At 37.3% G+C, this 17,443-nt stretch overlaps 1 protein-coding gene across 1 annotated transcript in view; it reads left to right on the forward strand.

Moving 5' to 3' along the window:
- The window catches only part of DNAI4 (dynein axonemal intermediate chain 4), a 113,731-nt gene that overhangs the window by 27,363 nt on the left and 68,925 nt on the right, over positions 1 to 17,443 (forward strand). Inside the window, 2 exon segments of the mRNA XM_054483768.2 lie at positions 4,079 to 4,263; positions 6,043 to 6,155. Of these exon segments, the coding sequence (XP_054339743.1) occupies positions 4,079 to 4,263; positions 6,043 to 6,155 (298 nt within the window).

Raw genomic sequence — 17,443 nt, forward strand, 5'->3', positions numbered from 1 at the left:
TTAATGATCCCTTCTATCTGTACTAAACTCCTTAGCAAATGGTTTCTGGGCCACACCCTTGGTTCATTCTTTACATGGCCAGGCTGAGACTTTTCCAAATCTTTCTGCTTTGCTTCCCTTTTGATTATATATTGTTTTTTTTTAATCTCATCCCTTTGTTCTCGAATCTCACTGTAAGCAAGCAAAAGCAACCATGCAGCATCTTAAACACTTTGCTTAGATATTAATATTTATTTTGCCAGGTATCCTAGTTTGTCACCTTAAATTTTGCCTTCCATAAATTCTGCCAGGTTATTTACTACTTTATAACAAAGACAGCCTTTATTCCGATTTCTAATAATAATTTCTCATTTCTGTCTGAGACCTCATCAGAAGTCTTTACTATTCCCAATTCTACCAGTATTCTGTTCACAACCACTTAAGCAGTTAAAAAGATTCAGACTTTCTCTAGTCTGCTCTTCTAAGCCCTCACCAGAATCACCCTTAGTGCTGTTTATGGCAATGCAGCCTTTTTCTAGACTGCTTCTCCAAGTTCTTCCAGCCTCTATCCATTACTCAGTTCCAAAGCCACTTCTACATTTTCAGGTGTTTGTTATTAGTCCCACTTCTTGGTATTAATTTTTTTAGTGTGTTTTCTGTTTCTGTAAATGAATACCTGATACTGGGTAATTTATAAACAAAAGAATATTATTTCTTATAGTTCTGGAGGCTAGGATGTCCAGGGTCAACGAACCACATCTGGTTAGGGCCTTGTTGCTAGCGGGGACTCTGCAGAGAGCTGAGGTGGTGCAGGGTGTCGCATGGTGAGGGGAGTTTATGAGAGATAGGGAAACTGGCCTTTATAACAGACTTCTCTTGTGATAACTAAACCACTCCCTTGATAACCCATTTATCCATTAATTCATGAATGGATTAATCCATTTGTGAGGACAAGCTTTCATTACACAGTTACCTCCCAAAGTCAAAGCTCTCAATACTGCATTGGGACCACATTTCCAACACATGAACTTTTGGTGCACACACTTAAACCATAGCAGGGATCATAATGGATACAGAGTCTCTTCTTGAAGTGTAAAAAGGTTCCAAAATTAATTTTGGTGCACATATATGTGAACATGTTAAAAACTATTGAATTGTGCATGTTAAAAGCAATTTAAAAAGCAAATTAATGCATATTATGTTATTGTATTCCAATTTTGAATTTTGAAAATTTAGGTAAAATGTAAAAAACTTTTAAAAAATTACACTTTACCAAAGCAGACAAACAAAAATTAAAAACTGGAAGCTATTAAAGAAATTTATATGAGTGATTTAAAAACCTTCCTTCAAAGATAATTCCAGATTCAGATGACTTCAGTTGTGGTATGTGTCAAACATACATAGATGAAAACAGAACACTAAAAGTGGGTATACTCCAAAACTCATTTTATGAGGCTAGCATTACCTTGATATTAAAACCTGAATACAGTATGAGAAACAAATATTATATGCCTATTTCACTTGCAAACATAGAGAAATCCTCCATAAAATATTATCCAATAAAGTTCAGTAACAACAACAACAACAGATGCCTAATACATCATAAGGAAGCTTGGTCTGTGCCAAGAAATCAAGATTGGCTTAACATTTAAAAACCCTTAGTGTAATTTACCACATTAACAGCTTAATGTGGTAAAAAAAAAAAAGCGTATGATCATTTCAATATAGACATAAAGTATCTGATAACATTTAATATTCATGATTTTAAAAATTCTTATGAAACTGAGAATCACAAGGAACTTTAAACATCTTATTTAGGCTATCTATAAAATCCTACAGTAGTGATCATGTCAAATGGTGAAGCATTTCAAAGAAGAGCCCTCTTTTATTCAACATAAATCAGTTCAAATTGGTAAGAAAAAGAAATGGAATGTATAAGAATTGGAAAGGAAGAAAGAAAACGTTGAATATTTGTGGATTGAATATTTATTAGCAACAAATAGTTCAAAAATTAGATTTTTTTTATTTGAAAAAAATTTTTTAGAGATGAGTCTTGCTCTGATCATGCAGACTGAAAGTGCAGTGGCACAATCATAGCTCACTATATCCTCAAACTCCTGGGCTTAAGCAGTCCTCTTGCCTTAGCCTCCCATGTGGTGTGGGCTACAGGTGTGTGCTAATTTTCTCAAATTTTTGGTAAAGACGAGATTCTGCTGTGTTGTCCAGGCTGGTCTCAAACTCCTAGCCTCAAGCAGTCCTTCTGCCTTGACCTCCCAGAGCACTGGGATTACAGGCATTGAGCCACTGTGCCCATCCAAAAATTAGATATTTTTAAATGATACAATTTATAATAGCACTAACATGTATCAAGCACTTGTGGAAAAATATAACAAAAGATGCATATACCAATATTTTTAAAACTATAAAAGTTTATTGGAAGACATTAAAGAGGACCAAAACAAAAGGAGATATAGACGTATTTGTGCATAGAAAAAGTCAATATTTTAAGATCAATTATCCTAAATTTTGATTTATAGATTCTTTGCAATTTTAATCAAAATCTCAAGTTTTAAAGTTATTTTTTCCAGAAACTTTTCAAGATAATTCCAAAATTTATATCGAAATGCTAAAGGCTAAAAATAGCCAAGACACTTGCATAAAAACTCAGTGGAAGCACTTGCTTTCCTAGATACCAGGCTTAATAAAACATATAATATTAGCAAATTAGAGAGCCTTCAAATGACCTGAGCACATATAAACACTTATTTTATAATAAATGTGAACTGCAGAGTAATGGGGAAAGGACAGGATTTTCAAAAACTCTTGTTGAGACAATTCGATGTTCTTATAAAACAAAAATATATTGGCTTTCTTATCCTATATATAAAATTAATTCTGGGTATATTATAGACTTAAATATGAAAAGCAACATATAGGACTTCAGGGCTGGGAATGTTTTTTTTAAGGAGATGTCTAAAGCACAATCCATAATGGAAAACATGATACAATTGACTATGTTAAAAATAACTCATATTCATCAAATATACCATAAAGAAAATAAAGCCATAGAGTGAAAGAAGACGTTTGCAGTTCATACAACTGAAAGGACTCATACATTACCAATAATAAAAAAGTCTCAATAAAAAGTGTGCAAAGGACTTGAATAGGAAATTCTCCCCCTCCAAACAGAAATCAAAATAGGAATAAATATATAAAAAGAGTTCAACTGTATCAGTATCTCTGTTTTCTGCCTCCACATTTTGTCCCACTGGAAGGTTTTTTGGGGGCAGTAATATGCATGGAGCTGTCATCTCTTATAACAATATCGTCTTCTAGAGTACCCAATGAAGGACCTGCCCGAGGCTGTTTTACAGTTAACTATTTTTTTTAAGAAATAAAAGGAGTACACTGTAAAATATTAAAAAGTTTAGTTTTGTAAGCACATAAACCAGAAGCATAATGTATTATTACTATCAAATATTATGTACTGTGCATAATAGTATTGCTATACTTTTATATGACTGGCAGTGCAGTAGGTTTGTTTATACGAGCATCACCACAAATTTGTGAGTAATGTGTTGTGCTATGACATTATGATGACTGTGATGTCACTAGGTGATAGGAACTTTTCAGTTCTGTTATAATGTTATGGTACCACCGTCATATATGTGGTCCATTGTTGACTGAATCATTTTGTGGTGCAGAACTGTAAACCAAAAGCATATAATAACTTGGGAAATGCCTATTAATGAAATGTTAAGTGAAAAATAGTTTTCTTTAAAACGTATACATACAATTTACATGCACCAAAATATTAACAATCTGGATGAATTATCTTTCCACCGTTCTGATTTTCCTAAAGTTAATATATATTAATTACATATAGATAAAGCACAAATAATATTTTAAGAAAGTTTTTGCATAACTAAGAAACTTTCTAAGCATGACATTTTAAAGCATCCAATTTTTCATGTTTATCCTATTATAGGAACATTATACTTATCTTTTTTCTACCATATTTGTTTCTATTTTCTAGCAGCTGTTACTTAGAAGCCCTGTCTTTTTTAGTTATTTCATTTTAAATAACCATTTTTAACAGGTGTTTGACATAAATGGAACTGATGTTACTCCCCGACCTCTTTACCATCCAGATCCACTTACTGGTACAGCAAAGCCAAATAAACTCTTGACATCACAAGAAGGATCACTTGGATCAGAATTTATATCTTCCTATAGCCTTTATCAGAATACAATAAATCCTAGTATGTTAGGGCAGTTTACAAGGTAGAGTATACTATTATATAGTTCCTTTTTTCTATCATATATATTGCCTTTCCATTTAAATTGCACATGTGTATCTTAGATATCAGTTGTCTCCAGTCTCCCAGTTTCTTTCTTTCTTTCCTTTTTTTTTTTTTTTTTGAGACAAGTTTCACTCCTGTTGCCCAGGCTGGAGTGCAGTGGTGCCATCTTGGCTCACTGCAACCTCCACCTCCCGGGTTCAAGCAATTCTCCTGCCTCAGCCTCCCGAATAGCTGGGATTACAGGCGCCCCCCAACTACACCTGGCTAATTTTTTGTATTTTTAATAGAGACGGGGTGTCACCATGTTAGCCAGACTGATCTGGAACTCCTGACCTCAGGTGATCCACCCACCTAGGCCTCCCAAAATGCTGGGATTACAGGCATGAGCCACCCAGTTTTGATTATCATCCTAGTGTTCCATCTCTATGTTCCTCTCATGTTTTAAATTAAATGCAGAGCTCTTAATGTCTTCAGAGTTTCCATACACTCAAAACAAAACATTTGTGAAAAATATATATATTTCACTCAAGACTTCCTGAGCAACCAAAAGATGGGACTAAAATCACATACAATTAATTTCAAATTCCCATTAGACATTTTTCTTCAGGTTTCTTCAGCTTCTTTTGAGCTGCATTTTACAGGAAGAGATGGCTTTCCTTTTTTCCCCTCCTCTCCCATGCAAATCTCTGTTCTCCTAGAGTTTGATTTCTCTCTCATTTTATAATACACAGCAATTATGCTTCTCTGGAGCTTGCCTCTGAATTTGCCTACAAAAATATAGGAGTACCTGGTAAAATAGGATATTCCAATAAACTTTACATCCTCTTTTGATGGGCAGTTGAGACTATAAATAGGAACAAAAAAGAAAGTATGTAATACCATGGAGTAGTGTCACGTTCATATGTTTAAGGAAATTATTTTTGGATTCTTCCACTTATTTCTTTCTGAGTACATATATTTTAGTTAAACCTTGAGAAGGCCTTTATAAAATGAAATAAATCACATTTTTAAGATGACATTTGAACAGTGAACAGAAACCAAGTGAAAAATGAAAGGAAGAGTATTCCAGGCTGAGGCTCTGAAGTTAGAGAGCTCTGTAAGACTGAGGAACTAAAAAAAGAAAAAAAGTAAAGGAAGACTAATAATGAAGATGAATATGCTGGGTAGGTTGACTGTATTTTGGATTTTTGTACTAAATGTATTGGTAATTCACCGAAGGACTTTAAGCATGTTTAACGTGTCTTTCTTCTAAAATACATTTTGGCTGGGTGCGGTGGTTCACACCTGTAATCACAGCACTTTGGGAGGCCGAGGTGGGCAGATCACCTGAGGTCAGGAGTTCAAGACCAGCCTGGCCAACATGGTGAAACCATGTCTCTACTAAAAATACAAAAAAATTAGCTGGGCATGGTGGCACAAGCCTGTAATCCCAGCTACTCAGGAGGCTGAGGCAGGAGAATCACTTGAACCTGGGAGGCAGAGGTTGCAGTGAGCAGAGATCATGCCACTGCACTACAGCCTGGGTGACAGAGCGAGATCCCATTTCAAAAAATAAATAAAGATACAAATAAATTTTAAGTAACTTTTTGTTTAAGAAATATTAAAAACCAACTCATTGTTTAAAAATTAATGTATCTATTTTGCTTATATGATCATAGTATATTTGATTTCTCCATCTGATAATATGTTCTAATTTGTATATGTAGTTTCCTATAAGGACATCTAAATAAATGAGTAATTTTGTTATTCATTATTAAAGGTCAGTTTTAGGAAGCAGTACAGTTTCTAAGTCAAGTGTATCAGCAAGTGAATCAATAGCAGAAGACCTGGAAGAACCATCCTATAAAAGGGAAAGATTGACTAGTTTCACAGGTAATGAAAATATACTTGTTTATTTCAGTAACAGTCCATTGTTTAGTCAATATGCTTATTATTGGTTGGATACTTGAGATAAAAGAAATATGGTAATGATTTCCAAATGCTGGCTTGTGAAGTCGCTTCAAGAGAATTACCAGGGGAATATCTATTTTTTTAAGTTCCCTGGGTGACTTTTTTGAATCATCAGCCTGAGGAACCAATGGTGCTTTGTGTTAGAGCTCAGCTGCTGCTTCTGCTGCTGCTGCTGCTGCTTCTGCTTCTTCTTCTTCCTCTTCCTTTTCTTCCTCTTCTTCCTCTTCCTCTTTTCCTCTTCTTCTTCCTCACTTCTTCCTCCTCTTCCTCTTCTTCCTCTTCCTCCTCCCCCTCTTCCTGTCCCTCCTCCTCCTCCCCCTCCTCCTCTTCTTCTTCTTCCTCTTCCTCCTCTGCTTCCTTCTCCTCTTCCTCTTCTTCTTCTTCCTCTTCTTCTTTCTTCTTTCCCCTTTTTTTTTTTTTTTTTTGAGACAGAGTCTTGCTCTGTCACACAGGCTGGCATGCAGTGGCACAATCTCAGCTCACTGCAACCTCCTCCTCCTGGGTTCAAGCAATTCTCCTGTCTCAGCCTCCCAAGTAGCTGGGATTGCAGGTGTCCACCACCATGCCTGGCTAATTTTTTTTTGTATTTTTAATAGAGACGGGGTTTCATCATGTTGGCCAGGCTGGTTTCAAACTTCTGACCTCAAATGATTTGCCCACCTCAGCCTCCTAAAGTGCTGGGATTACAGGCCTGAGCCACTGTGCCTGGCCTCTTCTTTTTTCTTCTTCTTCTCAGGGTCTCACTGTGTCACCCAGACTGGAGTGCAATCTTGGCTCACTGCAACCTCTGCTTCTTGGGCTCCAGCGATCCTCCCACCTCAGCCTCCCAAGTACCTGGGAATACAGGCATGTACCACTGTGCCTGGCTAATTTTTTGTAATTATTGTAGATTCAGGTTTTCACTATGTTGACCAGGCTGGTCTTGAACTCCTGGGCTCAAGTGATCTGTGTGCCTCGGCCTCCCAAAGTACTGGGATTATCAGTGTGAGCCACCAAGTTCAACTTCTAATTGGAGACAAATAATTCTGATACATTTGTGATTAGTTCCATAATGACATATGTGGAACGTCATGGGAACACTTAGAAAGGAGTGATTAAATCCTTTGAGGTAAAATAAAAAGGGCTTCACAGAGAACATTATTGACTTTTGAATTAGGTTTTTAAAGATTATTAGTTAATTGTCTGGAGAAGAAGTAGGGGAAGCCCAATCCAGGCAGAGGGTAAAACATGAGGTAATAGAAGGGATTATGAAAATGAAGATACAAGAATGAGAAAATAATAATGGATGATCAAAAGTGCTGGGAGAAATGGTTACATACTTGAGGGGTACTTGATTTGGAGTGCAATAAGGATTTTTTTCCTTTAAAATGATAATGAGGGACTGGTGAAGATATAAGGTTGGAAAAATGGTGCTTTATGGACTTTTCTTTTTGATGTTGGGGGATGTAACAGGAATGACTCTGACAGCAAGTAACAGAATACCCAACTAACAAGAATTGAACAAATATTTACTTTTCTCACATTAAAAGAAGAGATAGCTTTTGGCTTTGATTTTTTTGGCTTAATTTTGTCAGAATTTGGATTGGCCGTTCTGCTATTCTCTTTCCTAAAGCCTTTCTTCTTTTCTTATGGTCTCAAAATATCTTCTCCAGCTCACTCTGGGCATTTTATCCACATTAAAGACAGAAAGGAGAAGGGCAATAGCACCATCCTATCTCTCTCATTTTTCAGGAAGGTAAAAAATTTCCCAGAAGCCATTCCGCTTCCTTTATATTTCTGCTTTCATCTCATTGGCCAGAACTGTCACATGACCACCCTTAGCTTTAAAAGAACCTGGAAAATCAAGTATTTAGCTTTCTATTAATTATATTATTTCTATTAAAAGAAAGAGGCAAGGAAAGAGAGAAAGGGTTTGGAATAAAAACCTAACCAATCAGCAATGTCTGCTGCAGGAGAGACCCTCATTCTCTCAGGTGGAGGCAGGGAAAACTGGATTATTGTCATTACCTCCCCCAACTTTCTCTACAGATATTCTTGCCACCTTCCAATCTATTTTTCCAAACTATATTCAGAATGATTTTTTTAGAAACACAACTAATTGCATCCTCTTTTGCTTAGAAACTAACTCTTCAAAGGATTTGCATTACTCTTAGCATAAAGACTAAATCTTTATGTAACAATTTGCCTTGAAGCCTTTCTTTGCTTATCTACATCAAAAACAAACAAAAACAAGTAACACAAATTTACCTCCAGAAGACTTGAAAAACAATATAGATATTTATATCATCTTGGCCAGTTGCTGGTGAATTTTTTTTTTTTTTTTTTTTTTGGACAGAGTCTTGCTCTGTCGCCCAGGCTAGAGTTCAGTGGCGTTATCTCAGCTTACTGCGACCTCCACCTCCCGGGTTCAAGTGACTCTTCTGCCTCAGCCTCCCGAATAGCTGGGAATACAGGCGCTTGCCACCACGCATGGCTAATTTTTGTATTTTTAGTAGAGATGGGTTTTCACCATATTGCACAGGCTGGTCTTGAACTCCTGACCTCGTGATCTGCCTGCCTCGGCTTCCCAAAGTGCTGGGATTACAGGCATGAGCCACCACGCCCCGCCGTTGCTGGTGAATTCTAACTACAAAGTAGCCTCTAAAATGAATGACACCTAAACAATTCTACTTCTACCCACTGGCTTCTTTTTTAGACTAGAACAGTGTTTCCTCACTCTAGAATGCATATTAAAGTCATCTGGTATGCCTTTTAAAAATTCCCATAGTTGTGTCTCAATTCAGGTCAATTGAATTGCAGTATCTGGGACTAGGGTTTAGGCCTAAGCAGTAAGTATGCTGATAAATGTTTTACTACCTACACAGGTGGCAAGGAAACCTTTATTTGCAGCATTTGCCAATTTCCATGTTATAAATCCTCTCATTACAGCAGATTTCAAGCTCCCAACATAAATTTTCTGAATGAGAAGTTACAAATAGATACTTAGTAGCATACACCATACAGATACAATAGATATTTTAAATAACTGCAAGAATTAGGTAGCAGTAGATTTTTTTTTTTTTTTTTTTTTTGAGACGAAGTCTCGCTCTGTCACCCAGGCTGGAGTGCAGTGGTGCGATCTCAGCTCACTACAACCTCTGCTTCCTGGGTTCAGGTGATTCTCCTGCCTCATACTCCCAAGTAGCTGGGATTACAGGTGCCTGCCACCACACTCAGCTAATTTTTGTATTTTTAGTAGAGACAGGGTTTCACCTTTTTTGCCAGGCTGGTCTCGAGTGATCCGCCCGCCCTGGCCTCCCAAAATGCTGGGATTGCAGGTGTGAGCCACCACTTCTGGACAGTAGTAGTAAAATTTAATAGCATAACTAGGAAGTGATGATCCTTGAGTAATTATTATCTTTGTTTTTAATATGATTTATTTAATAATAAGTTTATATAATTTAATTTTGAGTAATGTCTACGTTTAACAACTGACTCACAAAATTCCTGAAATTAGCCTGTTCTAATATACTTCTAGATAAAAATATATTTAAAATATGTTTGTAACTTCCCCCCTCCCAGACCTACTGAATAAAAAATTCTGGGTGGACTTCCAGTTTCTGTTCTCATATGTAGAGAGTTTAGAAGTCATTACTCCTGTCTTATAACAAGAAAAAGTTGGACAAATGGAAAATTAACAACTTTTCTTGGGCTCATCAGAGAACTGTGGTGACAAGGCCTAACTGCCACCTTAAGATCTAGAGAGACAGACAATCCAGAGAAATCCAGTTCCCAAGAATTACTTACCATAAGCTGGAGGAACACATGAATGATTATTTTCATGAATTGCTGGAGGCTGAGTATTTTACTAGTATAAGAGTAAAAAATTCATGGGGGAGCACAATCGTGGGAAAGAGAGTGCCCACACTTACATGGGCTTCATTCTAGGAATCCAGTGGATTCTTTCAGTGAGGATCTGAGCTAAGGATCTGAGCTGAGGATAAGCTAGTGGCCTTGGTAGGGGAGGGAAAGAATATCCACCTTAAAACACTCCTGCCTCTTTTTTCTAACAAAGACTTAGTCTGGGGGTTGGGGGTGGGGGAAATTTGCCAGAGGGTAATTTTGAAACTATAGCCCAGTTAGGGTAAGGGAATTCTACTCTAGCACCAGCCTTTATTTCTTAACTAAGGAGGAAAGATAACAGCGTTTAAGGAATTCCACTGGGAATGTTGCAGCCAGGGAAGGGAGTAGGGGCAGGGATAAGACAACTATACCCTTGAAATAGGAATAGATATACTTGTGAACACCGTGTCTCCAAGACACAGGTTAACTAAGTCTGAGACTCAATCAGATTGTAGACTACTTCCCTTCTCCACACTTACTACCAGTGAACCTCAAGAGTAACAATACTGGATTGCAGATGAAAGAATTGCAAGACATAGCCTTTCTCTAAAGCAATACAAAGAGAAGCCTGAAAGCCGGGAAGGGAAACAAAAACAAGAAAGGTTTTGATACCTGTAGCTAAAACAGCATTAAACACAACCAAACTGCTACCCTCAGTACTATCAATTCTTCTGCTGAGGGCCTTATTACCTCAGCACCTGTTACAGGATACAACATGTCTGGCTTTTAACAAAAAGTCATTAGGAGTGCTAAAGGGCAAGAAAAAAATACTTTCAAGAGATCAAGCAAGCATCAAACCCAGACTGTTATGATACACATTTAAAAACTATTGGATAGGGCATTTTAAATAATTATGATTAATATGTTAAGAGATCTAATGGAAAAAGTATACAATGTGCAAGGTGTTTAATGTCAGCAGAGAGATGAAAATTATATGAAAGACTCAGAATGACATGCTAGATATCAAAAACACAGCAACATGAATGAAGAATATCTTTGATAGCCCCATTGACTTCACAGGGTTAAGGAAAGTATCAGTTAATTTGAAGGTCAATAAAAACTTCCCAAACTAAAATGCAAAGAAAAAAAATAATGAAAATAGAACAGCCATCCAAGAACTGTGGGATAATATCAAAAAGTGTAACATATGTACAATTGGAATACCAGAAGAGAGAATGGGATAGAAGAAATGCTTGTAGTAATACTTGTTGAGAACATTCCAAAATTAATGTCAGACACTAAACAACAGATACAAAAAAATACCAAGCAAGATAAATATCAAAGCAAAACAAAAACACAAAACCTAGGAATATTATATTCAAATTGCAGACAACAAAAGACAAAGAGAACATCTTGAAGGAAGCCAGAGGGAAAAAACATCTTACCTATAGAAGAATAAGGATATATTTTTTATTGTTTTCTTTTTTTCTCTTTTATTTTTGTACAGACAGGTTGTTGCCATATTGCCCAGGCTGGTCTTGAACTCCTGGGTTCAAGTGATTCTCCTGCCTCAAGCCTCCCTAAGTGCTGGGATTATTATAGGCATGAGTCATCACACCTGGCTAGAAGAACAAGGATATAAATTACATTTGACTTCTCATCACAAACCAAATAAACAAGAAAAGAGTGAAACAAAAATCTTTAAAGTGTTGAAATTAAAAACTGGCATTCTATAATTCTATGTCCAGAAAAATTATCCTTCAACAGTGAAGGAGAAATGAAGATTTTCCCAGATAAAGAAAATTCTGAGGTAATTTATTGCCAGCAGACCAGCTCTGAAAGAAATGTGGAAAGAACTTCATCAGGCAAAAGAAAAATGACATGGGTCAGAAACTTGGATCTACATAAAGAAAGGCTAGATGGCATTCTGTAGACCACATTCTGGGCCATAAAACATACTTCAACAAATCCAAAAGAATAGAAATTATACAAATTTCTATTCTGAGCTATTGTGCTCAGGTGACAATAGCAATAAGCTAGAAATCATAACAGAAAGATAGCTGGAAATTTTCCAAGCATTTTCAAATTAAACCACAAAATTCTAAATAACCCATGGGCCAAAGAAGTCTCAAGAGAAATTTAAAAACAAATAATTTGAACTCAATGAAAATGAAAATACAACTTATCACAATTTGGGGATGCAGAAAAAGCAATTTTTAGAGGAAAATTTATAACACCAAATGCATATGTTAGAAAAGAAGAGAGATATACAATTAATAACTTAGGTTTCCACTGTCCATTGAGACAACTGGCTGTTCTCTGCTATCAGGCAGAGCTGCTGACAGGGTACTTTGATGGCTTCTGGTTAATCTGGTCACAGGATGTATTCCTTGGCTAAGCAATTACGCTATTTGGTATCTGCAGTTGGGCAGGGCTGTGGTTGGGGTCTGAAGGGGGAACATTTCCAAACTAATTTTACAAGGCCAGCATCACCCTGATACCAAAGCTAGACTAAGACATTACAATAAAAAATCATGGGCCAATATCCTTGATGAACATGGATGCAAAAATCTTCAACAGAATATTAGCAAACTGAATTCCACAACACATTGAACAAACTCATCCACCATGATCAAGTGGGATTTGTCCCTGAGATGCAAGCATGCTTCAACATATGCAAATTAATAAATATGATACATCACAATAGAATGAAGGACAAAAACTGTATGATCATTTCATCAGATACAGAAAAAGAAGGGAACTCTCATACACTGTTGATGGGAATATAAATTAGTATAGCCATTATGGAAAACTGTAGGTAGTTTCCTCAAACTAAAAATAGAATTACCATAAGATCCAGCAAGCCTACTTCTGGGTATTTACCCAAAAGATTTGAAATCAGTTTCTCTGACTGCATCCCATGTTCATTGCAGCACTATTCACAGTAGCCAAGTTATGGAATCAATCTATGTTCATCAACAGATGAATGGATAAAGAAAATGTGGTATATACACACAGTGGAATACTATTCAGCCTTAAAAAGAAGGAAATTCTGTCATTTGTAACAACATGGATGTAATGAATTAGAGAACATTATGCTAAGTAAAATAAACCAGACACAGAAAGACAAATACTACATGTTCTCAGTTACATGTGGAATCTAAGACAATTGATCTCATAGAGGTGGAATGTAGAATGGTAGTTACAAAGGCTAGGGATTTGGGAGATTGGGGAGATGATGATCAAAGGGTGAAAAATCCTAGGAGAAGTATGTTTTTTTAAAAAGTCTATTGCATAATGTGATTAAATATAGTTAATAGAATATTCTATATTACAAAATTGCAAAGAGAGAAATTTCAAATGTTTTCACTACAAAAATGTTGAGGATTTGAGGTGATGGATATGTTAACTAGCTTGATTTAATTATTCTACATTGTATTCATAAACCATCACTTTGTACCCCATAAATGTACACAATTATAAGTTGTCACTTTACAATTTAAAAATTGTATATTCCTATAAAATACAACATATTTAAAAGTATCTTCCTAAAAAATATATTTTAAAAATTATGTCACAGGCAAAATGAAACTAGGTTTACTTTTTTAAAAAGGAATAAAGTTGATGCAGATTGGGCCGAGCATGGTGGCTCACACCTGTAATCCCAGCACTTTGGGAGGCTGAGATGGGCGGATCACCTGAAGTCAGGAGTTCAAGACCAGCCTGGCCAACATGGCAAAACCCTGTATATAGTAAAAAACCAAAAATTAGCTGAGTGTGGTGGTGCACACCTGTAATCCCAGCTACTCAGGAAGCTGAAGCAGGAGAATCACTTGAATCCAGGAGGTGGAGGTTTCAGTGAGCCCAGATCGCACCATTGCACTCCAGTCTGGTGACAAGAGCGAAACTCCGTCTCAAAAAAAGTTTATGCAGATTGGAAGGCAAGAAATAAAACTGTCTATACTTACAGATGACATCATTGTCTATATAGAAAATTCCTAAGAATCTACAAAAAAAAAAAATAAGAAAACTTACTGGCACCAATAGGCATGTATCCTGCAACATTGCAGGATACAAGGTCAATATATAAAAGCAAACTGCCTTTCTGTTTGCCATCAACGAACTACTAGACTTTGAAATTAAACTACAACAACAAAAAACATTAAAAGTAGCATCAGAAAAGAAGAGGTATAAATCTAACAAAATATTTACAGAATCTATACACAGAAAGCCTCAAAACAGGGAAGAAAGAAGTAGAAAAAATAAATAAATGAATTTCATATGCATGCATTGGAACACTCAGTATTGTAAAGATATCAGTTATTTGTAATTCGATGTATAGATTCAATCCAATCTTAATCAAAATCCCAGCAATCTTTTTTGTAGATATCAGCTAATTTATTCTATAATTTATATTGAAGAACAGAGGATTTAAAACAGCCAGCCCAACTCTGGGAAAAAAAAACCCGAAGGACTCACATTACCTGATTTCAAGCATAAGTATAGAGCTATCATAATCAAGTACACTGATAAACAAAATGGAATACAGAGCTCAGAAATAGACTCACACTAATATAATCAACTGATTTTTTACAAAAATACAAAGGCAATTCAATGAAGAAAGAATTCTCTTTTCAATAAATGTTGATGGAAAAATTGAACATCCATATGCAAAAAAAAAGAGAGAGAGAGAGCATAGACACAGACCTTACACCTTACTCAAAAATTAACTCAAAATGGATCATGGGCCTAAAGTTAAAATGCGAAAGTATGAAACTTTTTGAAAAACATCAGGAAAAAATCTGTGTGATCTTGGCTTTGGTAATGGAAATTTAGATACACAAAAAGCACAATCCATAAAAGTAGAAATTGGTAGAATTGGACTTTTTAAAGATTTTTGCTTTGTGAAAGAAAATGTTAAGTGAATGATAAGACAAACCACAGGCTGGGAGAAAATTGTTTGCAAATCAAATAGATCATAAAGGACTTTTATCCAAAGTACATAAACAATTCATAAATTTCACAGTAAAAAAAAACCCAACTGTATTACTCTCTTTTCACGCTGCTGATAAAGACATACCCAAGACTGGGAAGAAAAAGAGGTTTAATGGACTTACATTCCACATGGCTGGGGAGGCCTCACAATCATGGTGGAAGGCAAGGATGAGCAAGTCATATCTCACATGGATGGCAGCACACAAACAAGAGAGAGGTTGTGCAGGGAAACTCCCATTTTTAAAACCATCAGATCTCTTGAGACTCATTCACTATTACAAGAACAGCACAGGAAAGAACTGCTCCCGTAAGTCAATCACCTCCCACTGGGTTCCTCTCATGACATGAAATTGTGGGAGTTACAATTTAAGATGAGATTTGGGTGGAGACACAGCCAAACTATATCATTCCACCCCTGGTCTCTCCTAAATCTCATGTCCTCACATTTCAAAACCAATCATGTCTTCCCAACAATCCCCCCAAGTCTTAAGTCATTTCAGCATTAACTCAAAAGTCCACCGTCCAATGTCTCATCTGAGACAAGGCAAGTCCCTTTTGCCTATGAGCCTGTAAAATCAAAAGCAAGTTAGTTACTTCCTAGATACAATGGGGGTACAGGCATTGGGTAAATACAGCTGTTCCAAATAGGAGAAATTGGCCAAAACAAAGGGGCTACAGGCCCCATGCAAGTCCAAAATCCAGCAGAGCAGTCAAATTTTAAAACTCAAAATGATCTCTTTTCACTCCATATCTTGCATCCAGGTCACACTGATGCAAGAGGTGGGTTCCCATGGTCTTGGACAGCTCCACCCCTGTGGCTTTTCAGGGTATAGCCTCCCTCCTGGCTGTTTTCATGGGTTGGCATTGAGTGTCTATGGCTTTTCCTGGCACATGGTGCAAGCTATCAGTGGATCTACCATTCTGGGATCTGGAGGATGGTGGTCCTCTTCTCAAGGCTCCACTAGGCAGTGCCCCAGTAGGGACTCTGTGTGGGGGCTCCAACCCCACATTTCCCTTCTGCATTGCCCTAGCAGAGCTTCTCCATGATGGCCCCGCCCCTGCAGCAAACTTCTGGCTGGGCATCCAGGCGTTACCATACATCTTCTAAAATCTAGGTGGAGGTTCTCATACCTCAATTCTTGACATCTGTGCACCCACAGGCTCAATACCACATGGAAGCTGCCAAGGCTTGGGACTTCCACCCTCTGAAGCCATAGCTTGAGCTCTACCTTCATCCCTTTTAGTCATGGCTGGAGTGGCTGGGATGCAGGGCACCAAATCCCTAGACTGCACACAACACCGGGACCCTGGGCCCAGCCCACGAAACCACATTTACCTCCTAGGCCTCCAGGCTTGTGATGGGAGGGGCTGCCATGAAGACCTCTGACATGCTCTGTAGACATTTTCCCCATTGTCTTGGTGATTAATATTTGGCTCCTCGTTACTTATGCACATTTCTGCAGCCAGCTTGAATTTCATTTCAGAAAATGGGATTTTCTTTTCTATTGCATTGTCAGGCAGTAAATTTTCCGATCTTTTATGCTCTGCTTCCCTTATAAAACTGAATGCCTTTAACAGCACCCATGTCACCTCTTGAATGCTTTATTGCTTAGAAATTTCTTTTGCCAGATACCCTAAATCTCTCTCAAGTTCAAGTTCCATGAATCTCTAAGGCAGAGGCAAAATGTCACCCTCTTTTTGCTACAAGAAGAGTCACCTTTGCTCCAATTCCCAACGAGTCCTTCATTTCCATCTGAGACTACCTCAGCCTAGACTTTATTGTCCGTATCGCTCTCAGCATTTTGGTCAAAGCCATTCAACAAGTCTCTAGGGAGTTCCAAACTTTCCCACATTTTCCTGTCTTCTTCTGAGCCCTCCAAACTGTTCCAACCTCTGTCTGTTATCCAGTCCCAAAGTTGCTTCCACATTTTTGGGTGTCTACAGCAGCACACCATTCTACTGGTACCAATTTACTCTATCAGTCCATTTTCATGCTGCTGATAAAGACATACCTGAGACTGGGAAGAAAAAGAGGTTTAATGGACTTACAGTTCCACATGGCTGGGAAGGCCTCACAATCATGCCAGAAGGAAAGGATGAGCAAGTCACATCTCATGTGGATGGTGGCATGCAAAATAGAGAGCTTGTGCAGGGAAACTCCCACTTTTAAAACCATCAGATCTTGTGAGACTCATTCACTATCAAGAAAACAGTGCAGGAAAGACCCACCCCCTTAATTCAATCACCTCCCATTGGGTTCCTCCCATGACACATGGGAATTGTGGGAGTTACAATTCAAGATGAGATTTGGGTGGGGACACAACCAAACCATATCACCAACCCAGTGAAAAGTGAACAAAACGTAGGAACAAACACTTCGTCAAAAAAGATAT

Source organism: Pongo pygmaeus, chromosome 1 (genome assembly GCF_028885625.2).
Source record: "Pongo pygmaeus isolate AG05252 chromosome 1, NHGRI_mPonPyg2-v2.0_pri, whole genome shotgun sequence".
NCBI classification, from domain to species: Eukaryota; Metazoa; Chordata; class Mammalia; order Primates; family Hominidae; genus Pongo; species Pongo pygmaeus.